Source organism: Chenopodium album, chromosome 18 (assembly GCF_948465745.1).
Source record: "Chenopodium album chromosome 18, dcCheAlbu1.1, whole genome shotgun sequence".
Taxonomy (NCBI): domain Eukaryota; kingdom Viridiplantae; phylum Streptophyta; class Magnoliopsida; order Caryophyllales; family Amaranthaceae; genus Chenopodium; species Chenopodium album.
The window spans coordinates 6,271,375-6,297,873 of NC_137851.1; the positions used below are offsets into that span (position 1 = coordinate 6,271,375).

At 34.8% G+C, this 26,499-nt stretch overlaps 2 protein-coding genes across 2 annotated transcripts; both read left to right on the forward strand.

The window, feature by feature from the left end:
* Nucleotides 1-10,186: 10,186 nt before the first annotated feature.
* LOC145592875 (GDSL esterase/lipase 7-like) lies at nucleotides 10,187-19,425 on the forward strand. The gene is made up of 5 exons (XM_081649384.1): nucleotides 10,187-10,554; nucleotides 10,808-10,929; nucleotides 18,006-18,248; nucleotides 18,680-18,932; nucleotides 19,082-19,425. The coding sequence occupies exons 1-5, from the start codon at nucleotides 10,305-10,307 to the stop codon at nucleotides 19,294-19,296; spliced, it is 1,083 nt and encodes a 360-aa protein (XP_081505510.1). The 5' UTR covers nucleotides 10,187-10,304; the 3' UTR covers nucleotides 19,297-19,425.
* A 1,106-nt stretch (nucleotides 19,426-20,531) lies between these two features.
* LOC145592876 (GDSL esterase/lipase 7-like) lies at nucleotides 20,532-25,464 on the forward strand. The gene is made up of 5 exons (XM_081649385.1): nucleotides 20,532-20,992; nucleotides 21,184-21,317; nucleotides 24,329-24,571; nucleotides 24,694-24,946; nucleotides 25,081-25,464. The coding sequence occupies exons 1-5, from the start codon at nucleotides 20,743-20,745 to the stop codon at nucleotides 25,293-25,295; spliced, it is 1,095 nt and encodes a 364-aa protein (XP_081505511.1). The 5' UTR covers nucleotides 20,532-20,742; the 3' UTR covers nucleotides 25,296-25,464.
* The last annotated feature ends 1,035 nt before the right edge of the window (nucleotides 25,465-26,499 follow it).

Below are 26,499 nucleotides of genomic sequence, written 5' to 3' on the forward strand. Positions count from 1 at the left end.
AACCTCGTATTTGGCACGGAGGTAGTTGTCCCTGTAGAAGTTGGATTGCCGACATTCAGAATCCAACATTACTATGAAGAACAAAATGACATGTTATTGCGGCAACAGCTAGCTTTCCTACTAGAATTACGTGAAAAAGCAGCAGTCAAATCGGCGGCATACAAAGACAGAATGTCAAGGGCTTATAACAGAAGGGTTAAACATCGACCGTTGAGCAATGGAGATCCAGTATTGAGGAGATCGGATGCCACAGGGAAGGGAAACATTGATGGAAAGTTAACGGCAAACTGGGAAGGCCTATATCGGATCAAGAAAACGATGATGCAAGGATCGTATTACCTGGAAACGATGGATGGAAAACCATTGAAAAATGTATGGAATGCAGTGGTGTTAAAAAAATTCTATGTTTAAGCTAATGTAGTATGTAAATCTTTTGACCTATCATTATCAGATGATGCTGATAATGATAATGGATGCAGCTTTTGATATGCGTGTTGACTAGGCATCCTCCATTTGGCATACCATCGCCAAATGGGATGGACAGCTCAAAACCACTTCCACAAAGTTAATGCGCTTACAGCCTGATCAGTTGTAATCATTAACTCGTGAGGTTGTTGGTTCAAAGTAAAATACCGGCCAAATCAAGTCATGGTATATGCCGACTTAAGGCATAACCATGACTAAGATTGCCGACGGGGGTACTCAACTGTAGAATGTTGAGTGACTAAAGCTATACTCTAAATCAACAGTAAGACATATACTTATTTTTAATTTTTTTTTTAACGCCACCACAAGTAAACGGACCTATTAGTGCATGCGCTAGTATCCCAGACGCATACACTAAGGGGGCAGGGAATATTAGTATAATCAGTTAAGCGCAAGTAACGGTCCTCATGAAAAGTACCAAGAGAGCAATTGGTGCAGTCGCATAGTCATACATTGATATGTTATAAAATTAGTAAAATTGCATAGACAAAAAGACCGATATGTGACAGGATAAAGTCGTATCACCTAGTTAAAAATAATTCCTAAGTCCTCTAAATATGCAGATATGGAAGAAGGGTCAAACCACAGGGAAACGAATCAATTTATTCCTAATTAAATTAAATAATCTAAATTATTAAGTAACTAATTTATTGGTATGTAAAGAACTAAACTATGATGGTTAAAGTTTTAGGAGAAAATCAAATAATAAAAGCGTAGGGTATAGCTTCACCAACAAATAATATTCCATGGTAAAACACAATAATCAATCATCAATGCATTAATTAATTAGATCATAACGGGCTTTCGTTACGTATTACAATCACAGAATTAATCTACCGGTATTAAATCGCATCTTTCGAATCTTGTCTTAACCATTTATAAATTAACCTGCCTATTGAAACTAAGCCTAAACATCAATTCTCATCTATTTGAATATCGAATCAATATTGCAAAACTCATACAATTAAACCAGGCCTAATCTAATTGTATAGCATTAAATCAATCAATAGGAAATTAATCAAATATTGACAGTCAACAATAATAAATTACCCCTTCATATTATTTATGGATCCCCACAACCCTAGAAAATAATCTACTCACACATAATTAAATCTAAACTAATCAAAGCAATTAAGCAAAACATGATGAACAAAAGCAAATAAATTACTGAAATAAAAAGGGAAGAAATTATTACCAAATTTAACGGAAAATAATGAATCAAATTAAATCAAGAGTTGTAGAGAGAGAAAACAAGAGAGAAGTTTAAGCTTAAGAGAAGATTAAACTAATGAAAGAGAGATAAATGTATCAAAGCCACTAAAACGTATTTATACAAACATAAAAGATCCTAATTAAATTATAAGTAAAAATTCGCCGGAAATACGCTCCAAGACACGCGCCCGGTCGGGCGCCAGCTCGCCCGGCCGGGCTCGCCTTTTTCATAAAGTGTGCAGGGGCTGCTGCTTTAACTCTTCCGCCTTGTCCGGTAGGGCGCGCCTCAGGGCGAGGTGCCTGACTGGGCAAGGCCACTTGGGCAAGCTTTGGCACTTCAATTGGGCTTTGATCCTAAGCCCAATCCGGATTTCCTTTTCGGGACTTGAATACTCGGACCAAATGTCTCGGTTTCTTCAAAGTTGAGCCCTCAATCACCAGTTTGATGACTCCAACCGGCCTTGGGCTACGAGAGGTGGTCGTACTCCTCCAATGATCTTAGTTGCTCCAAATAATCCCGGAAAAATGCTCCAAAGGTGCAATTTCCTATAAACATAACTAAGACTACGAAAACACTAGAAAGCACAAATTAGTAATAAAAGTGGCTCTAAAGAGCCAAAAATACTCCTAATTATGACCAAGGGTCGGGGGTAAACCACTATATAAAATAGACATATCAGTATGTTACCATTGAAAATAACAATACTCCGATAATAAAGTGTCTTTGCAATTACTTAAGTAAAACAGCATCAAAGGACGAAAAGAAAATCTCGAAAGAAACAATCAACAGTTGGCAATTTAAATGAGTGGCATGAAAATAAGTTGACGGAAAATATTAGACAAACTTCTAAATTTGATGTGACAATCGACAGGAATCACCACAAAAAAGGGGTATATGCCAATAAAACAACATTGTCAAAAAAATTATAAGTTTTGCAAAAAACAGAAATTCTAAGTTACAAATCAAAGCAGATAAAGCCCTATCACACAAGAGCTACATGAGGATGTCGGTGATGACTGCCCGCCTCTTCAAGCTACTGGAACTTCCTTCTGTTCCGACGAGGGAGAGTTCAGAATGTTGAGATCCGCAACAATGTCATTCTCAGCCGGTACAGTGTTAAGGATGTCCTCGTCTGAAAATTGTTGTTGCTCAGAGCCAGAAGGTTTTTCATGGGCTTTGTTTATAAAGGCCGCTTCGACCTTAGGGTCCAGCCGGCAACATCAGCAACACATCTTTGATCGGCAGTCCAGCCACCATCAAATCGGTCCTGCAGTTTCTCTATGAACTCAGAAGAATTCAGGTACCGATTAACAGCTCTTATCCGAATGCCAGGTTTCTCTGCCTCTATTCCCTGAACTTTAGCCTCCAGTGCTCCAATAGTACCTTTGGCATCGGCAAGCTCTTTCTACAGTGAAGGGAGTTAATCAACAGCCATACATTTTTCAGCTAACTAAGTGCGAAGAAGATTAACCTCTTTCTCAAGGCCTTTAAGCTTTTTAGCTCTTTCTCTTAAATTTTCAACTCCTCATCATCTTTGCCTTTCGCCGCTCTAATACCGGTAAGAGCCAACTCGGCATTCTTTAGAGCTGATTGCATGGACTCCCGACTTGCTGAGCCCAGATGATGCTGCTTTTGATAGTACCGGTACATCTCAACGAGTTCGATCCTAGAAGCAACGGCCTGCATACCAAATATAAGTAAACAAGTTAGTATAAACATAAAAACCATACTCAAAGAAGTAATAAAGAAGTTAAATCGGCACCTTCGTCAAGTCGTGGCCATCTGTTTCTTCTAACATTCTCGTCCGCCATTTCCTCAGCTCTTCTTTTCGGATTGCGAGTAGGAGCACGGCTGCAAAAGGTCAACAAAGTGTCGTAGTTGGGTGGGTGATTGGGGACAGCGTCTGATAACTCTCTTGCCGTCTGAAGAAAGTCCCAAAGCCCTGTTATCTAGCTTATCGACACCTGTATCCAGTGGTAACATATCCATGAATAAAAAAAATATATATAATAAAGATAACAGCAAAATAAAGACAAGTAAATAAAATATGTACGTATGCACGTTTAAAGTCATAAAATACGAAGGCAAGTACCATAGTGGTCGGTCTAGCATAGACCGACATATGATAATGGAGCATTGCCGAGAATATACTTCACATTCAGCAGCCAAACTTTAGGAACAATTTGAGTTTTACCACCCCCAACATCAATTTTCTCAATGTCAAGATAATCAAAAGCTTTATGCTCTTGCTCACCAAGCTCCCTATCGGCAATGTGTCCAAAACGAGGTAGAGGCGAAAGAATGTTCTCCTGATAGGGAAATCATCAGGAACGCGCATGAAAAAGAACTTGTCCTACCAACCCTTTGGGTGGACGGTATATTTATGGGATGTCGTATACAATGACCACCATCCCTCAGATTGCCCATTAAGCTTTAAGGATAGCAGTTTTCTAAATAAGTTCACGGTTAGCGAAAAATTCTTATATAGCATAACCCATACCAAAGCAACAACGGCCCGAATTGTAGGGGGTGTAAGTTGGGCAAGGCAGACATTCCGGCCCCTTAGAATTTTAACGATGAAGGGGTGAAGAGGGAAGCGGATGCCGAAATCAAAATGCTTGGCATAGATGGCGATATGTCCGGCCGGACAATTAAGAACGGTCGAAGACAAAGAAGGAAGAGTGAGTTCATAACCTTCCGACAATCTGTAAAACCTTTTTGCATGCCGACAATAATCTTTTTCCTCTGCCAGTGTCAGCCAACTTTCACTAACTTTGTCTTCCGCAACTTTGTTGTTGGCCGGAATGTTGAGAGGATGGCGACGATCGGCATCATCAGTCTCAGAGTTATACTCGTCAAGGCTTTCCTCGTGAGTAACCTGAGCCATAATATCAATAATTTCAGATCTCTCTTTAAGACTAGCGTTCTCCTCCTAGTTAACCTCTTCCCCCCCTATGTCCTCGTCGTTTAACACAGACCTAACAGCAGAGTCATGCACAGGAGATTTTGAGCCACTCTCAGACTCAGAGCTGTCAGAACTTACTACTTGCGCCTGCCCAAGTCTCTTACCAAGCTCGGCTTTGTCGGCAACAGCCTGAGGCTGATAACTAGTTTGTAACCGTACTTGTCAATGACAGGCTTATCAGCAAAATTGCGCAGATGATATAGAACGCTAACTGGCTCAATATCGAGAACTTCAATATCGTCTGGAAGGTCGGGATTAGTGGGGCGGGCCGTTTTCTCGCAGTCGACTAATATTTTATGGCGGAAAAAGGCTTCTTTTTTCTCTTCCGCGAATAGCGGCTGAAAGGGAGCGTCAATATTGTCAGATAGAGAGGAAGCAGTCCCTTTAGGTTTGCTGATATCTTTTCCCAGCGATTGCCTGATAAGACGACGCTTAACAGTGCTAAGGGTAGGTTGTTCCTCTTCAATACTACTATCAGACATCTAATGCATTAGCCTAAGCTAAAATCAAAAATAAATCGAAAGCATGCAAAATAAAAACTTAGGATTTGTAAATACCTTAGACGATTTGTTCAGAGCAGAGATATGCAATTATTCCCTAAATGAAATCCGATTCCGCTTCGTAAGAACAGAGCCTGTTGAGGGAATGACAAGAACCACTCCCAAATTCGCTTAAATTTTGCTTGCAGAAAGGGTAAGAATGAGAACCAGGTAAGAAATTAACTAGAATTTAAGGGGTTAAAAAGTGACGATTGATATTAACTAGAATTTAACGGCAGGGGTAATTTTGCGATTTCAAAATTTAAGTATCAGATTTTTGAGATGTATCATGGTACTTTTTAGATTTCCCGCCTACCTAGTTACACGATTGGTATTCTGGTTTGCAACCGACACACAATAGAAAAAAAAATGTATATGAATATTTTATTATTGTTAAGTACACCTTGTTTGCAGTCGGCAAGCAAGGTCACTTTAGGGGGGAAAACGGAGTTTTTTTGCTCCCTTATTGTGTTAAGTAGACCTTGTATGTAGTCGGCAAACAAGGTCACTGTAATACGCCGTATTTTTGAAACGTATTTATAATTAATTCATTAATTAGTATTCTCTTAAAAAGGGTATTTTAGTAATTTATTTTACTATTTGAATTTTGGAGCCAAAATGATATTTGAATTTTGGCGCCAAAAGTATTTTAAAAACTCAATTATTATTTTTGGATTTTGGATAAGATTTAATATCCATTTATTTTTATTTTAAAAATCAGATTATTTATATATTTCAGATATTTTAATTAAAGCAAAACTATATTTTATTATTTAATTAATAGGTCCGAAAATTCCTAATGATTGACTAAGAATTTTGGATTTTCCTAGTGTGGAAAATCTGATTTTCTAGGTTAATTTATTTAGTGAATAATTGGTATCTTTTTAATTAATTATTTTATACAATAGATATTATTTACACAATTAATTTTAATCCTTAAATCTAGAAAAATAATTTCCTAAATTCTACATAAGGGGTCCGAAATTTTGAGCTATGGAAGCTCAAAATATTCGGCCACCTTGGTTGATTTATGGGTGATTTATTTTGGTAATTTGTACTTTTAATTATTTCCCTTAAATCTATAATTTTCCTTAATTTTTAATTCCCATCTACTAAATATTTGATCATCTTATTTTCCTACCTTATTTCATCTTTGATTATTCCCCAAGTATTATCTTTTGTCATATTATTTTCATGACAAACACACTTTCCTAAATTCTATTATTCTTAATCACCTTAATATCAAAAGTTTTTATATTTCTTTATTCACTTCTCCAAGTAATTCCTTAATTCTTTTTACCATAATTCTTCCTACATTCTCCTACCATAATTCTCTCATTCATGAGCCTATAAATACCCCTTCATACCTCTCATATTCTTCACACCAAAAACCCAATTCTCTTCTTCTTCTTTTCCCTAAACATTTTCATATTTTTCTTCTCCTCTTTTTTTTTTACACAAATCATCCCATTTATCTTTGAATCCAGTTTTCGGGCACTTCTGGTCAGTTTTTGGGGTATTGATGTTTCACAAAAGATTGTTCCTCTTGAAAAATCCTTAAGTTTAGGCTCAAGAATCCCCCAATTCGAAGTTATATTGAAGGAGTTATAGCCTCTGCAAGTTCCGCCTATTCTTTCCAACGAAAATTTAATTCTCTTTAATCATATTCCTTTATCTTCTTCATAGTTAGTTTTTCTAAAATACAAATACCTATTTCAAAGCTATAATTTTATATAACAGTATTATTTTAAAAGAGGTTTATAGTCCATGCACATTATATTTAAGTTTATGTTGTGATAACCTTATGGTTATGTTATTTGCAAGGTGTATTCGTGATTGATCTTTGAAAGTGCGAAGTGTTGATTGATATTCGGAATCAAGGTACGTTTAGGTGGCTAGATACCTTTGAAAGTGATTGGTTTGACTAACATGTTTTACATGATTTGATTGGTGATTGAATTAAATTGATTTGAATTATGATTTTGAAATAAATTATGTTTGAAGGTATTGATTTTAATAAAATTATTTTGAATGATTGATTTTTAAATCATGTTTTGAATGGTTTGAATTACTTATCATGTTTAAATAAAGGATTTGATTTTAAAAGGTTTGTTGAAATAAATAAAAGGTTTTTCAAGGAAGAGTTATTGATTTTGAAAAGTTATTAATATGAGATTTTATCCTCAAGTATTTATTTAAAAGGTTTTGATTTTGAAAGTATGTAGAATTATTAAAAAGGAGTTTAAATTATATTGGAATTATTGGATATTAAAAGGATTTATTGAACCATTGAATTATTATTATTAATGCTAATTTATAAGCATGTTGGTAATCCCACTATGTGGATTTGGTTTATTGATAAGGCCTTGGACTTTGTATGATCAGGTCTTTCCTCAAGAATAACCTTGTAATATAAGGAGACTAGATTGGGGGGTGTGCACACTTGGGTGAGGAATTGGATTAAAAGAAATTGGTTCTTAATGAAGGAATTGGTTTTATTAACTATTATTTTGAATATTGAATCATTGGAATCGGTTTTGGAATAATGAGTTTAGAATTTATTGGATTAATTATTGGAATTGATTTTAAAAGCATGTTTACAAATAAATTGAGTTTACATTATCTTGCACTTATCGTGCTTAGCATAATTTGCTAATCCGTATTTCTTATTTGTTTTGGTTCGCCCTTTTACCGTAATGGTAAGCAGTGTTGACTATTTTCAGGTGGAGTCATGAATGAGCATATGGGAGTCCCGAGATTTGCTTCACCTAGTTTAGGAATGTTGGTCTTGTTTTTATTTTGAGTACTCATAACAATGTTACTATTTTTATAAGTATTAATAAAAGAAAGTTGAGTTTCCGCTGCAAGTTTTGTTATTGAGTTAAGTATTTTGAGTAGCCTTGCGTAATCACGCGGCAGTAATACGCCCAAGTCTATCTCTACGGTATAATTATACGTATTATACTGGTATTTCCGTAGAGGGAGATTTGGGGGTATTACGGTCACTTTGGGGGAAAACGGAGTTTTTTCGTTATACTATACCCCTGAACAACAATTCTAAATTCTCTTGATCGCACTTCAACAAAACCAAGTGTGCACATCCTAAATCAAGTGAAAAGTGCCGGATAGAGTGCAAGAAACGTATAACCCAGACTTCCTTATCCAATTCATAAACAATCATAGACAATCCAAATAAGTGAGAACATTAGCTATTCTAACGTCCTCACTTGGGGGGCTAGTTGTATGGGGAGATATCGATATCTGGTACATTGCCGATATCTATTCGTTTACAGTCTAAACGGGTTCGGATTTATAATGATAAAACCCATATCGGTAACGTCACATAATGGCATTGATATCGGCACCTCTTAAAAATCAGCACGTCACGTTGGTTAATCGACACTTGGCATAAAGTGGTTTGCATGGCATGCAACCACCTCGCAGTTGAAGTCATTATAAATAGGTAGGATTATCCAAATTAAAAGGTAGCATTTATTACTCTCTCTCTCTCTCTCTCTATTATTTTTCTCTCATCATATCATCTCTTCTTTCTCTCAAACACTTTTTAACTTTATCATCGGAGTGGTTATCCCCGGATTCAACCCGGGGTTAGCTGATCCTTATTTCCTGTGTAGGTGCTTACGGTTGATAGGGTCTTCACGGATCTCGGATACAGGTTGTCGGATCTGAAGCCGAACAGTTTCCCCTTGAAATTGTCTTGAAGATTAAAATACAAAAAATTCATCATTTTCTCAATCAATTTTTCTGTATAATACTCTATTGTATGCATCATATGTCTTTATGTTTGAATGTTCGTAAATGTGTCAAATTTCACATTGTACATTATGAATACCAACCTGCAAATTGATATGGCATATCTTGCTGCTCCTTAATAAATTTTGATAGTTGAGAAATTTATTAGATGAGTAGTAATTATTTTAATCATTGTTTGATTTTCTAATGAATAACGAATGGACGTGCACTTATTAAACTAACTCATACGAAGTACAAGTATCATATATACACTATTCATCTGGTGTACAAGTAGTTTTTTTCGTAAATGAGTGTATATGGACACTTCCTAAGCTAACTTATAATTTAGGAAGGAAGTACATGGAGAAATACATAAGAATAAAATTTTTCCATGCTTGATCATTTCAAAAGTCAATTATAAACAAAATCCCTTAAATTCACCATTTTCCAATTTTAAAGATCATTTCAAAAGTCAATTATAAACAAAATCCCTTAAATTCACCATTTTCCAATTTTAAAATTTTTTATATAAGTGAAACTAATAATGCATCCCTTAAAATATATATATATATATATATATATATATATATATATATATATATATATATATATATATATATATATATATATATATATATATATATATATATATATTTTATAATGCATAGACATTTGCCAATCGTCTAATTTTTTAAAAAAAAATTTTTGAAAGGTTGTCAATCGTCATTTATCAATTCATTAGATAGTCAATTTAGACCATGTACAGATAACAAGTCATTTAATTGTCTATCCAAAATGATCCACCATACCAAATTTCACCATCGGCCATTTCCTAATTATAAAACATATTTACAAGGTTTTTCTTTAAGTGAAACTAGTACACCTTAATGCAAAATTGCATATACTTACTAATCGTCAAGCTGTTAGATAGACAGTTTAGGCCATGTATCGAGAGAACGATATTACTTAATCATCTTTCCAAATTGAACGACGTCCTCATAGAAAAGACAGTACACAATCTCTCAAAGTTGTCAACAAATAAAATAAAATAAAATAAAAATGATTATTTCCCATAATAGCAAGAAAGCAACGTGACGATTGACGCGGATTGCATCATTAATCTTGAACCTCTTTTCTTTTCATATTCTCCCCTCTTTAAAAAGCAACATAAATTATAAATCCCACTAATTTTCGTTCTCATTATATAAATGTGGCTTTCATGTTCGACTGTTTGTATTTGATAACCCCTTCTATCTTTTCATCAGGCTTTACGCAACACTCATATTTTTCCATATAATTTAAATACATCAAAAAGCTCATTATTTCTTCAAAAAAAATAAAGAAAATAATGGTTCCAAGAAATATATTCTTGAACATATTATTCTTATTTTTCTCAAATTTTATGTCCACAAAATGTAGTTCACTACAACCTCTTGTTCCTGCGTTTTATGTCTTTGGTGATTCATTATTCGATAGCGGAAATAATAATTTATTGCCTACGTTGGCTAAGGCTAATTATTTTCCGTATGGTCTCGATTTTCCTGGAAGCTTACCTACGGGAAGATTTACTAATGGAAAAACCGTTGTCGATTTTATAGGTACGTATGTTCTAATTTATATAGCACAATTATTCTTATTGTTCGGTTTTTTTTCTTTTTTTTTTTTAGTTTATAACCGTTGTCGATTTTATAGGTACGTATGTTCTAATTTATATAGCACAATTATTCTTATTGTTCGGTTTTTTTTCTTTTTTTTTTTTTAGTTTATAAACGTGTACACATGAATGTTACATAGTGATATCTTTGCTATGTATGTTTTCAATTGATTGGTTTGAGTTTCTTATGTATGTAGCTGACTACCTTGGAGTGCCGTATCCTCCACCGCGTGTTAGCGTATTCCGGCCAACGTCGTATATGGGGTACAACTATGCCTCTGGATCTTGTGGCATTCTTCCTGAAACCGGAAAGTTTATCGTAAGCAATACACAAACTCTTTTCTATTAATTTAGACTCAAATTATCACACCTTTAAAAGTTTCATTGTGTTGCATTGGTGCATTCACACTCACTTTTTGCTCATCTAGAGCTTTCACAAAGGAGTAAAAAGAAATAAGAGTAAAAGATAACTCGGGTGATTAATACTTCCTTTCACGATTTTCTAGGTGATTTCGGAGAGGATTTCCTCTCCATAAACCGAAAAAAAAATATTTTGAGTTAAAAAATAATACATAGGCTGAATTCATGGTGCCATTGATTGTGCCTTACAAATATTTTTGATTTTTGCTCATTTCAATGTGATATACTGATATGGTCATACGGAATATTGACACGCATATCTATATGTATATTATTATACTACGTATATTTTTGCCATTTTAGGCCAACTTATCTTAATTGTACGTCCTAAATCAAGATAAAATACTTAATTACTATTCTTTATTTTGGCTAATTTACATATCTCAACTATTGTACGCATACGTGTACAGTACCACCTCTTATCCTACCCGAGTAGTGGCTTAGTGGTGATATAATTATGACAGTAAATCAAATAAATTATGTAAAAAAAAAAATCATACTTTTTGATCTTCCGACATCATAATATTTATTGGAGATCATATATTCAAGAATTTACTTAGTTGACATCGAAATTGAAGGGCAATTGTTATTCACTTTTTTACGCCCTACATACCATGGAGAGTTAGTTAATTATTATACCATGTTTTCAAAGTCAAATTATTGTTTGTTCATTAACATGAATTATTGAATTCTATATAATTAATCAATTTAGCTACTTCTTCCGTCTCAATTAGCTAAGCTATAAGTGAATTATAGTCTCTAATTATCGGTACCCCAAATAGATAGGCAGGATAGACTCGTAAGTCCTAGCCAAATTTTTGATTTGTAGCTTTTAAATATTCTGCGTTTAAATATACCCAGACGTATGTAAGCTTTTTATTTAGGGAAATTCCCATTGATACACTCCAGGTAATGACTTTTCTCAGCGGTACCACCTTTTTTTTTTGACTTCCTGCTGATACACTTGAGTTTTTGACTTTATAATTGACGTGATTAAGTCTGTTAATCAGACGTTAATAACTTTGTTTATTGACATTTTAGGCTTAGTAATAGATGAAATGACTTATGTACCCCCATTTTTTAATCATTTCCCTCCAAAAATTTCCCCCTTAATTTTGCTTTATTTCCCTCCAACTTCCCAACCCTTAGTCTCTCCCTATAAAACCCCACTTTCCCTCTGTATTTTTCCTAAAATTTCCCCTCCATTTTTTCGATCTCACCTCTTCTCCTTTTCTTTTTGTTTCTGTTTGTCCCTGCTGGTCTGACATGGCTGGTTCTGCAGGAAGTGGTTCCTCTTCTGGGAGCAGATTTGGGAGGTCCATGTGGGTGAGACGAATTCAATGCAATTGTAATCCACCAAGACTTGCTGATATTAGGGTTTCTGACTCAATTTCGAATCCAGGGAGGTCATATTACAAGTGCAGGCATTGTGGTTTGTTCATGTGGGTTCCTGAAGATCAGATTATAGGCAATCATGAAGAATCATCGAATTTGAGAGTATTAAGAGAGGAATTTATTGAGTTCACAGACAAAGCATATGAGTTTGCAAACTATGTTTATATGGTTGTTAGAATTGCTCTAGTGATGTATCTTATTTTGTTGTTTGTAAGCCTGAAATGAGCATTGTGCCATGTACTTCAGGGACTAAGTGTACTAGTGATTTTCTTAGTTATGATTGAAAATGGAAAAATAATTTGCATTCTGTTTTAGTTTAATGGTTTTTGATTAGTTAAAATAATCAATCATTGAGATAAACTAAAAATCCCTAATATAAATGAACAACATGTGGGACCATTAAAGTCTAACCAATCATTGAGATCAACTAATATTAACAAGCTGAGCAAAATGGCATCATTTGCCAACATTCATTAAAGTCAAACTCAGATCCAAGTCTTAATATAGACAAAATGGCATAATTGTTCAACATACCATGTAATTTCAGCAAAAAAAACCCAAAAAATAAAGAGTTGACTACAAAGTTTGACTTTCTATCAAAATTACTAAAAAAAGCATAGGCTACTGCTAGTGAAAACAGAATACTTGCTAGCTTTGAGAGTTTCCTTGAGACATGTGGATTGGTTGGCTAGGCAACTGTGAGGCTGTCAGCACTGTTTGTTGCTCAGCTGAGGGTCTTCCCTTCTTTCCCTTAGCTTTTTTGGTTGAAGCTGCTGCTTGAGATGCTGAAGGTTGAGTTGCTGCAGACTGAGATCCAAGTGCTTCAGATTGCTTTGCTGCCTTGGCTGCCTTAGCTGCATTACTTTGGTCTCTGACCCTAGGGTTCTTGATGACAACAACATCATTTGACTTCAATTCTTTTCCTGTTAAGCCTCCCTTGCAGGTTGTCTTATTATGCCCAAAGCAACCACATTTGCTGCATTTCACTGTTTTGGACCTTTTTCCAGGTTGCTCCTCACCTTCTTCTCTCTTCCTGTTCCTGCTTGGTCTTCCAATTCCCCTCTTCATCTTAGGAGGCATGATGATTCTACCTGACTCATCTGCAGGCCATTGTTCTGTGTCAGGAATTGGATTGATGCAGACACTGTAAGCTTGCTTGTAAGTCTTGACAGAGTACCAGGAACTGACAAAGTCATGTGGGTCCAACTTGGCATCAATGCAAGCCCTAATGGCATGCCTACAAGGCACACCTGTCAGTTGCCATGCCCCACAAGAACAAACTTTCTTGTTTAAGCTGAGTGGAAATTGTGATCTTCCCTCATGAATTTCATATTCACCTGGGCTGGACTTGAATACTCTGCATTTTGAGCTAGCTTTTCCTATTTCTTTCACTAGCTTCTCAACTTTTGGAGTTATGTCTTCATCATTCCAAGATCTTGCATTCTCCATTCTTGTTGCAATTCTCACCATACATAGCCTCCTTATTCCTGCACAACATTATCTTACTTAGAAAAAAAAGACAAAATCAGAATAAAATAGCAATGTTAAGACAGTGAAAGCTTGGTTAATACCTTCTAGCAAAGTCAAAATAGGCCTACACCTATTCACCCCTAGAGTAGAGTTGAAGCTCTCTACAAAATTGGATGTATTGGAGTCATTGCAAACATTTGGGTCAAATGCATGCTTACTCCACTGAGACTTCTCACCCAACTCTGCAAACCAAGTCATGACATCATCTCCTCCTGCTTTTTGCAACTTCTCCATAGCTTTCCTGAATGTGAAAGCTGAAGAAGCATTGCATGCTCTCCAGAACAGAACATACATCATAGGGCCTGGAAATAGCCTCTTGTAGTTTCTACTAAGATGCCTACAGCAGAACCTCCTGTCAGCTTGTGGCCACACTTGTTCTAGTGCAAGTTCAACTCCCTGAAAAAAGATTACAGGCTGTCATCATTTGTATGTTTGCATATAATAAAAAAGAGAGTGAAAGCTTGACAAAAACAACAAATACTTGCCTTTTGCCTATCAGAAATAATGGTCCAATGCTCTCTTGATGAATCTTTTACAATGTTCAGCAAATGCCAAAAGAAGTAGGTCCAGGACTGCTTGTCTTCTTGGCCAACTACAGCATATGCTATGGGGAAGATCTCATTATTTCCATCTATTCCCACAGCAGAGAGCAATACCCCCCCATAGTTTCCCTTGAGGTGGGTTCCATCTACACCAATTAATGGTCTAACACCCCTTAAAAGACCTTTCCACTGTCCAGTGAATGATATGAAAATCCTTGAAAATTGAAGCTCTTTAGGGATTGACTCTGTTTCATTCCATGCACAAAAAGCCTTGGTCTCTGGGTTTGTTTCTATGCACATCTTAGCATACATTGGCAGTAGTCTATATGACTCATCATGCCCTCCAAACAACTGCTCAATGACATAGCTCTTTAACCTGTACAAGGTTGACTGCCTCATGTAGATGCCATATCTCTGAAAAAGGAGTTCATTGAGTGCTTTCCCAGGAATGTCTGGGTTAGCCCTGATGTCTTCCATGACTTTCTGAGATGCCCACTTCACATTGCATATGGGGTTGTAAGTCTCTAAGCCCCTGCAAGTGTGTATATTGGGCCATATTTTCTTGATTGCCCATGTTCTGCCATCTGCAAGTCTGCTGGCATGCAATCTCCAATCACAGCATTCAGATTGGCAAACTGCACTGTATCTCTTGTTGTCAGCATACTCTACATTGATAGCAAACCTTTCTTGGACAGCAAAATCTTTCAGAGTGTCCTTGAAGTGAGCCTTGTCAGTAAAAATCATCCAAGGCCTGAGTGTTATTTTACCAAAGTCAGCATCCTCATACATCTCACCATTCTTGTACAATCTCTGAAAATAATCCTCATCATCTTCATCATCAAAAAAATCAAACCATTTTGATGGTTTCCAACTGTCCTTCACTTTTGGGATCCTAGTTACTTGTGCTAACTCATCTGCTGGAATTGAACCCTTTGGTGCAACATCCCCATCAGAATCCTCATCATCTTCACTCACATTAACACCATGATTTGGTTGTGTCTCTACAGACTCAGAACTTTCAACAACAAAAGTCATCTTTCTTCTAACTCTAGAATCAGTTGTGCCTTGCCTCTCACCCACATTTTCACCAGCACTACTACCCTCACTCATATTTGCATTAACCCTAGAAGCTGATCCTTCTAGCTGACTCACTCTATCACCAACACCTAGCATCCTTCTCTCAGTAACAGTTGATCCTTTCCCTAACCCCTTTCTTATAGTTGTTGATCTAGGTACCTTTTTCCTAAACACAGTTGTTTGGGAAGCATTTGTCGATGTGTCACCAGCAGAAGCAGAAGGTGTGTCAGTCACTGTCAAAGGTGAAAATCTAGGACTCCTTCTAAGTGCTAAACCCTTGAAGACTGTGTTTGGAGACTTGGGAGATGGTGGTTGCATTGGTGCTGTTTTAGTGGTAGCTTTCTTCTTACCCTTTGCTGCACCCTTGCCTTTCCTAGACTTCTCTATCTTCTCCATACTTTTCTCAAACTCTTTTCTACCCTTGGTATACTCAGCAGCAGACTGATTTCTTTCTTCTTGGGGTGACTCATAACCCTCATTATACCTTGGTGGAGAGGCCTCATTATTAAGGTTTATCTCTTCAATAGAAAGGGGATGCTCAGTTTGGGAAGGGTCAGACAGGGGAGGTTCATTTTCAGAAGGGTCAGAAATGGGAGCATCAGTTTGAGAAGGGTCAGGAATGGGAGCTTCAGTTTCAGGAACAAGTTGATCTGATTCAATTTCAAGGGGTTGTTCATTTAAGGGTGCATTATGAGAAGGTTGATCAACATGGGGTTGTTCAGATTGGGAAGGTGCAGGAAATGGTTGTGCAGATTTGGACTTCATCCTTAGCCTATTGGTCATTCTATTCAAAACAGTTGGTTTCTTAACAAAACCTACCCAAATGTGATAAACCTCACAGTCACCTAGGGTGTGAATCATCTTAAAAAGATCAGCATCATCTAGTAAAGGGTGATTCTTTTCATTAAAACCATAACCAAATGATGGGTTGACTATGGGAAACTCAGAGTCTACTGCAGCAGTGTCCTCAAACTCCATAACCAAATCAAGCAAATTACATCTATCTAAGTCAACATTGAGATCAACATGCTTGTCAAAGTAATGAAACCTTAACACAACCTCACCCATTCTGCAAAAGAAGGTAAACACTATACACACTTACAACATAATATAAATTCCAAATCATATCCAACAAACCACAACATGCATATACATTCCAAATCAGGTATCCTACTAACTATAACATGCACAAAATTCCCAAAACAGGTATCCAACAATCAATCAAATAAGCAACTACATTCCAATTCAAGTAACATACAATCAATGAAACAGGATCATGCGATTTCATCCAAATTAAATACATACTCTACATAAATAATTGCACACACAATATCACGCACTTAATACACCTGAAAAAAACCCTAAATTCGCAAAAATACAAAACATTTACATCATGAATTTAACCTAAATTCGAAACGAAAAAACAGAACATCACATCTTCACCAAATCATGCAAAAATGAACAGTAGTAGTGCTAATGTACCTGAATTATGCAAGATTATCCTCAAATGGTTGTGTATACCAAAAAGATCAGCGAATTTCCCTTGCAAAACCCTTGGACTTCGTCGTGATTGCACCAGAGAGCAGAGGAGAGAGAGATGAAATTTGAAAGAGAGTTTGTTTTATGTCAAATCGACATAAATGGAAGGGGAAGGGGTTTAATTATGGGTGATGGAGGGAAGGATTAAAAGGGGGCATTTTTGTCTTTTCCTACTTTATTAACCTAATCTCAGCTTTTAACCTAGAATTACTAAGTTATTAACGATTGATTAACGGACTAATCACGTGAGTTAACAAGTAATAAACTGAGGTGTACCACAAAGAAGTCAAAAAAAATTAGTGGTGCCACTGAGAAAAGTCAATTCCTTAGTGGTACCAATGGGAATTTCCCTTTTATTTATTTAGTTTTTAAATTTTGTTTACTCAAGTCAAGTATGTGCCTATTTGGGGAAAAAGTGTGCATGTGTTGCAAAACTAAAAGTCCAATTGGATTTGGGAAGTGCTATAGTAGTAAAGTGAACTACCTAAGTCAAACTTGACCCAAAGAGTGTTCATATGGGCTACAAGAAAGTGAGGCCCACACGTTTTCCAAAGTAAACAAAAAAAAGAGCGAAAAAAGTGTGTAAAAGAAAGTTCTGATGATTTAACTGTAGTGTCTCTCAATCTCTAATGTCCATGGCCCATGATTATCATAGAATTTGTAATTTTGTAAATCTAAACTTTTTAAAAGTTTTTTTAAAAAAAAATAAAAATAAATAAAATCCGTCGTTTGTCACCTTTGAAACTTTTATTTTTGTTGATACACAAAGAAATAAATATTATCGCAAGATAATTAGTCAAATTTGTTTTTATAATAAGAGTATTAAATTTTATAACTCCGTAACATATAGACAAAGATATTTATGTTTAAACACGGATAAATTACTTTGCAGGGTGAATGCTTGAATTTGGATGAACAAATGAGAATGTTCAAAGAGACAGTGGAAAAACAGTTGTCCTCAAAATACAAAAACTCGGCTGAGCTTTCCCAATACATGGCCAAGTCCATTTTCATTTTCTCAGTAGGAAATAATGACTACATCAACACTTATTTTGGTCCTTTTAAGACAAGAAAACAGTATAATCCTCAACAATTCGCACAACTCCTTGTTGATACATTATCACTAAAATTACAGGTATTTATTTTATCAATTTTTATATAGATTTGTTATTTTAATTATTTTATAATTGTGTTATAATGAGATTATAATCGAAAAAAACATTGTGTACTACGTACGTAAGGGTCTGTTCACTTCAACTTAATTTCAGTTTATTTCAGCTCCTAATTTCCTTCTTTCATAAAATATTCATTTCACTTCGGTTCAATTCAGCTCCAATCGGTTCAGTTCAATTCTACTCAATTCAGTAAATGTGAATAGGCCCTAAGTCTAGAATATTTTTTTTTATACTTAGTATCACATTATAGTTTAAAATTTTACTAACATTATATATGAATGTTTGTTATAAGTGAATCTGAATATATGGAAAAACTGTGTCATCAGCTTTTGATTATTAATAGTAGTTGATACGTGCAAATTTTATTTTTTTATTTTTTTTTAAATTGCAGAAACTTTATAATTTCGGAGCAAGGAAGATTGTGGTGTTCGAGCTTGGTCCAATTGGTTGCATTCCATCAATTGTAAGGAGTTCAAAGCTAAATGGAAAATGCGATGAAAATAAAAACGAAATCATTAATATGTTCAACACCAAGCTTGCATTGTTGCTCAAGAATTTAACTTCTACTCTTCAAGACTCACATTTTGTTATCGGAAAAGCACATGGATTAGGATATGATGCTGTCATTAATCCCTCAAAATATGGTATGCCAACATTTTTCTAAGCCTTTTCATATGTTTCGTATGTAATATAGTTTAACACTTTAACGTACCCAATAGGCCAATTCTTATTATTGACAGCTAATTTAAAATAAATGGACCTCGAAGTGACTCATGTACAAATAATGTTGCAGGGTTAAGTGATAGTAGCAATCCGTGTTGCAAAGCATGGGGAAATGGTACATTCTCGTGCATACCGGTGGAAGCACCATGCTCAGCCCCCGACGAAAACTACTTTTGGGATGGCTATCATCTAACTCAAGCAACATATTCTGTTATTGCATCTCAATGTATTAGTGGCTCCGATGTTTGCGTTCCCATGAATATCCAGCAGCTTGTTCAAGTTTAAGATTCAGTCTCTAGCTTAATTAGCGAGTTAATGCTTGGATAAATTGATCAACATTATTATTGATAGATATATTAGCACATTTTTTTGATTAAAAATCAAGGAAATAATGAGGTAGATGATTTTTTTCCTTAATCACGAGATCGATTGGAGATAATTGTTAGCCTTTTTATTTAAAAAAAGAGAAAGATTTTTCACCACCTAATTGTCTAATGACAAAGTGATTCAAACGAAAAAAAATGCTGAAAGTGATTTACTTGCATGCTTTTAAGAAGATTATCAATTACAATAATGTAGACACATCACAATTTTAAAGAGTAAAAATCAACCAAGAGGTTTTAATATATCATACTTTTTTTATATAATTTTATTTTTATTTGGTGAGAGAGATACAAAGGTGGATGATGAGAATCGATCCTAGGATCTCCTAGAATCGGAAAAAAAGCTCTAATCACTTGACCTATCCATCACTCTTATTAATATATATATCATAATTGTGAGGTGCATATACGATTTGATATTACCTTAGTTGATATTTATATACTTGTATTACTAAATGAAATATAGCCGGAGTAATTAACAAGTTAGACATTTATATATTGATATACTTGTATAATTTTGATATTTTTGACCCAATTATTAACCAATAATAGTCAATACTATTATTTTATCACTTTTTTTTATTCTATTGTATTATTACACTGAACATGAATCTTATCGATCGATGAATTCTAGCCTTTTTTGTTTGTTTGCTGAATTTTACGCCAAGATATTATTTAAGGTAAGTTTTGTCTTCACTTCAATTTGTTCTGATGATGAAACAAAATAAAATCCACCATTATCAATCAAATTTCTGCTTAAAACAAAAATTGGCCTGGCACTCTATTGTATGCATTTGTCTACAAAAAAAATCATACTTTTCCCTCTAAAATTAACAATCACGTCAAAAAAATAAATAAATAAATAAATTACAATCACTAATAAATCACTATACGTTAAAACATATGGTCCGATCTTTTGATGAGTACATTTTTGTCCATGAAAAACTTTCGGATAAGGGATTGTTTAAATCGTAATTCAATTTTCTAACGTGTGTTCATGATCACTTGTCAAAACAACGTTGAATTATTCCGAAAAAAATGGAAGTATTATTTAATTAATTGTTTACCTAATGATGCATGGTATCCTCGTGGTTCAATCAATTATACGCGGATTGCATCATTATTCACTACTCCTGGAAGCACCTTTTCATATTCATCCTTCTATAAAAAGCAACATAAATACTCATTTCCATAAATAAATGGAGCTTTCATGTTAGATTGGTTGTATCCCCAATTTCTCATCTATCTTTTTTTGGGGGTTTATTAAAACAAGCTAATTTCCCATTTAAATAGGAAAAAGATAAAATAAAAAGGTTGGTGATATTTCAACTACACAAATAAAATAAAAATGGTACGACCAATAGAAATATTCATGTACATATTTTTATTTTTCACAAATTTTTTGTGTACGAAATCTAGTTCACCACCACCTCTTGTTCCTGCACTTTATATCTTTGGTGATTCAATTTTTGATAGTGGAAACAATAACTTGTTGCCTACATTGGCTAAGGCTAATTACCCTCCATATGGTCACGAATTTCCTGGAGGTATACCTACTGGAAGATTCACTAATGGCAAAACCGTTGTCGATTTAATAGGTATGTTCTAATAATTCTTACTCTCTATTTATTACACAATGTTTAATAGTCACGTTTAAGGGAGGGAGATTTGAACCTGTGACCTTTTATCTCAGTCTAAAACACTGAATCAAGACTTACTTTATTGATAACTTATTAATATGAATTTGTATGAGTATTTGGTTGACTTGGTGAGTTTGCTATGTATGCAGCTGATTATCTTGGACTGCCATATCCTCCACCTCGAATTGCTAGTTTATCAACACTGCTAAGATCACAGTCGTATATGGGGTATAACTATGCCTCTGGATCTTGTGGAATTCTTATTGAAACTGGAAAGTTTATTGTAAGTAATTAAATTCATCCCCTTTAAAAAAATTCTTATTTCTCCTATTTTTGGAGTAATTTGGTTGAAATTATTACATACTCCAGTATTCATACACCATATGTTTGAATTGATAGTATGTATGTGTTAGGCATGGCCCTATCCATTATCGAGAGAGAGTCCACTTTATAATTCCAAAAACATATCGAATAGGAATAGCCCCTTAACCTAATAAAAGTATTTGATTTTCTTTTCTTTCATATAAGTGGAACATTATATGTTGTTTGAAAAGAGTATATCTCAACTGATAGGACTATTGAAAAAATTTATACCAAGTGTATCAATATTGTTTCATACTTCCTCCGTTCTTTTTTACTTGACCCACTTTGACTTTTATATTGTTCATCATCCCTCCTTTAACTGTCTTTTGTGAATAATATATAGGGAAAATTAGAAAATAACGCCACAAAAAAACCGAAATTTTGATTATAACACCACCAAAAAAAAAAGTATAACACCACAAAAAAAACTTTAAAATTTGATTTCACCACCACTTAACTTTTCCATCCAAATAAACCGTTAAGTGGAGCCCATAATTGACACGTGTCAATAATTTACTGGTTTAAAAAAATTAAAAAAAAATATTAAAAAAAATCTATCCCCTTAACCCAGCCAGCCCCACCGCCGGAGCCACCTGCCCAGCCGCCAACACTCTAACCTAGGCCGTCGCCTGTCGATACTCCCAGCCCCCACCCAAAACCGACGAAAATCAGCCCCACCACGACGACGCAAACCACCCCACGACACAAACCCAAGGCGTCGGAGAACTCTCCTGCCACCGCAACATCACGCCACCATCACCTACCTCAGCAACATCACCGAACTCCCCTCCCTTACCCAGATCCATTGCCGACACACTCCAATCCACACCCAAACCCAATTACCGCTTTACATCTCTCACCCTCACCGCCACCGCCACCTGAACCCTAACCCGCGCCCAAACCAAACCAAATCGGGGCTAAGGCTGGGTACGGTGTGGTGCGTGGTTCAGGTGGTCGGCTGGGCTGGGTTGGCCTGGTTTCGTTGGTCGGCTAAGGGGAGTCGGCAGTGCGCGTTAGGGCGACGACGGTGGGCCAGGGAGAACCGGCGCCGATGGTGAAGGTGGTGGCCGAGTTAAGAGTTTAGGGTTTTTCTATTTTTTTAAAAAAAAAATTCTTTTTATTTTTTAATCCAATAGATAACTGACACGTGTACAATGTGGGGGCCAGTAACGGTTTTTTGGATGGCGTTAATAACCGGTGGTGAAATCAACTTTTTAAGTTTTTTTGTGGTGTTATAATAAAAACTTTTTTTTTGGTGGTGTTATAATCAAAATTTCAGTTTTTTTGTGGTGTTATTTTTTAATTTTTCCTAATATATAAGGAAAAATATATTCATGTGGGATCTTTTTGAATTCATCTCAATAAGTACTATCATAATATATAACTTTTATAATTTTTACTTGTGAAGAATTAAAGTTATTGATCGTTAAATTTTGCGTTGACAAACGTGATAAAAAAACAGGTCAAGTAAAAAAGAACAGAGGAAGTATAATATACAAATTCAACTAAATATAAATGTGAGTAGCTTTAATGTATGATGCACCTGATGATTGGATAATGAGAATTGATCCATTGGTAGGACTTTGGTATGGTTTTCACTTAGAAAATATTTTGCTCATTTCATTATTTTAATGTGATATGATAAATTTTTGTCAAAAAAAAAAAATTGATATGATAAATTAGTACGTATATTTAGGGATGTGCACCGGTCCAAAACTGGATTGGTACCCGAAATCGACTTTTTTTGGGCACCAGGACCGGAAAGTAATCAACCGATCCGGAATTCGGTCTAGACCTGTTTTCAGTCCGGTCCAGTTTTGGACCGGAATGGACCAGTTATATTATTTTCTCTTTTTTTTTTTCATTTTAGTATCTTAATATATACATACATTTTTAACGTCTTGTTTTTGTTTGCGTGTTTTCCTATTTTGTACCTAGAATTTATAAATTACAAGTTTTGTACCTAAAAAAATTTAAACATAAAATTTAAAATTTTCACCTAAAAAATTTACAAAAATACAGTTTTCAGTCCATTCCGATCCGGCCGGACCGGAATATTCCGGTTTTTACCCAGACCGCATCGGAAACCCAAAATCGTCAATTTGTAAGGACCGAAGACCGACCTGGAATCCCCCGGTCCGGTCCCGGTCAGTTTTTCAATCCAGGTCCATTACTGCACACCCCTACATATATTTCTTACCATATTTGGCCCAATGTATCTCCATCATCAATAATATACCTTAAAACTATCTATATGAGGGTTAATTTATGAGAAATTGTTTTATACACCTAGGCGTATGATGTACCTAATAAAGATACTTATTTCTTATTCAGATGATTATAATTGTTTATTTAATCATTAAATAAAATGCAAAAACTAACATTGAATTAGTTGGGTGCACTGTACCATATACCTAGGTTTATCTAAAAAAATTTCACTAATTTACATATCAAACACAATTCCGATCCTTAAAATATTAGTAATAATTATATATACCTTTTGAGATGTATATTAACGTATATATGCATGGTCAACGCAAATATATTATTTGCAATGCATACGTGTAGAATTCCACCTAATAAGCTACTTCGTTAGTATTATTTCCTCAAATAGGCCTCCAAAGATAACGGAGAGATATAATACTATATTAAGTTTAAAATGGTCAATGGTGTAATTCACATGCATAGAAGATACACGATTAGTGCATTAGTGGTGACATTATTATAAAAGAAAAATAAATAAATAAATATATATATATATTGAAAATTCATACTTTAATTTGTGCAATTCATCATGGAAGTTAATTAAATAATCCATATGTAAATTTGTCAAATTTCTTTCAACTGACCGTAATTTCAAAATAAAAAACATTAGTATGTAAATATATAATTAAAGATATTAATGTTCAAACCTGTCTTACTTATTTACAGGGCGAGTGTTTGAATTTGGATGAACAAATGGTAATGTTCAAAGAAACCGTGAAAAAAATGTCGCGCTCAAAGTTCAAAACCTCAACCGAGCTATCCCAACACATGGCCAAGTCCATTTTCATTTTCTCCGTTGGAAATAATGATTACATCAACACTTATTTTGGCATTTTAAACACAAGATTGCAGTATAATCCTCAACAATTTGCACAACTCCTTACTAAGAAATTATCATTAAAATTACAGGTGAGTTTATTATAATCTTTGTATTAATTTTCCTTTTTAATTTGTGATATACTACATGATTGTACGTGACAAGTAAATTTTGATTAATAGTAGTGCTGGATTTTTTGCCTTTAACTATGCAGAAATTATATGATTTAGGAGCGAGGAAGATTGTGGTTTTCGAGCTAGGTCCAATTGGTTGCATTCCATCAATTGTTAGGAAGGCCAAGTTAAATGATAAATGTGATGAAAATAAAAATGAAATCGTTAAAATGTTCAACACTCAGCTTGCATTATTGCTCAAGAGTTTAACTTCTACTCTTCAAGACTCGCACTTTATTATTGGAAAAGCACATGGATTAGGATATGATGCTGTCATCAATCCCACAAAATATGGTATACCAACATTTTTTTAAAAATCTTTTTACGTGCCCAAATCATGATCAATTATTTTTGTTAAATTACTATTGACAATTACTAATTTCGAATGGATGAACCTCAAAGTAACTTGTGCATACGTAATATTATAGGGTTAAGCGACAGTAGCAATCCGTGTTGCGACTCATGGATAAATGGTACATTGTCGTGCAAACCGGGGAGAACACCATGCTCAAATCCCGACGAACACTACTTTTGGGATGGTTATCATCCAACTCAAGCAACTTATTCTGTAATTGCATCTCATTGTATCAATGGCTCTGATGTTTGCGTTCCTATGAATATCCAACAGCTTGTTCAAGTTTAAAACTCATTTGCTTGCATGGAGTCCTAATGCATGGACAATTACGTCAACATTGATTGATATAAAGATTATTGACACATTATTATTTGATTTATTGCGCCAATATTAATATTATACTCTCTACTCTGTAATATTTCATGAATTAAAAAGCAGTATAAATTTTACAAGCTAAGCAACAATTTTGCATTCCCCTTTAAATACAGTAGGATTTATCCCCGAGTTACTTCTCTTAAGGCCTGCTCTCTTCGGCTTATTTTCAGTTCAGTTCAATTCAATTCAATTCCTAATTTCCTTCTCCCATAAAGTATTCAGTTCAGTTTAATTAGTTCAGTTCAGTTTAGTCCAGTGCAGCTCCAATCAATTCAATTCTGTTCAGTTCAATTAAGCTCGGTTCAGTAAATCAGAATAAGCCCTTTGTGGGGGAATCCAACAATATAATCTTGCAGTTTGCTTTTGATGAAATTTAATGTGCTTATTAGTTATTACATGTACAGTTGGAATTCCAGCTTAGTAACATTTTACAAATATAAGTACTCCATTACATTTTTTTTTTTAAAATCCTCTAGTAAAAAAAACGTGTTCAAAATCATAGGTAGTATATAACTAATGCAAAATTTCAATTGTTGCAATTATTAACGAGTTATGAATTGAAACTTGTGGCGTAGTACATGCAATGAAAATTATGTATTATATGTGTCAAATTACTAAGTATTTCCCTCTGTCTCCTTTTAGCCGCGGGTGATGATGTTTTTGTGTCATAATAGTACGTGTTACCTAGTAATGAGCTTAATATTGTTAATGTTGATTGAGTCCTTTGTAGCTTCACGTAGCGTTTACATGGAACTGTAAGCCTAGTGACCTTACGTTACTATCAAGTCAAGGGGCAGCCTGCTGCTTCGACATTGTTGAATACTCATCGTTTAATTCGTCAAAAAGAAAGGAATTACGAGTCCAATTTCTATACTTTTCAACATTCCAGGGCATGGCAAAGCTAGCAGTAATAAGGGTCTATTCGTTCGTTGTTGTAGATGATCGAAGGATCAGAATTGACTATTGAGGGTACAATACATAAAGATCATGATAACTTTTCATTAATTACATGCAATTATACTAATTATTAAAATTACCAAGTATACTTGTATTAATAAGAAAAGTATTGACTCAAATAATTTTAATTTTCCTAACTTGAATTGATCTGGTGTATATA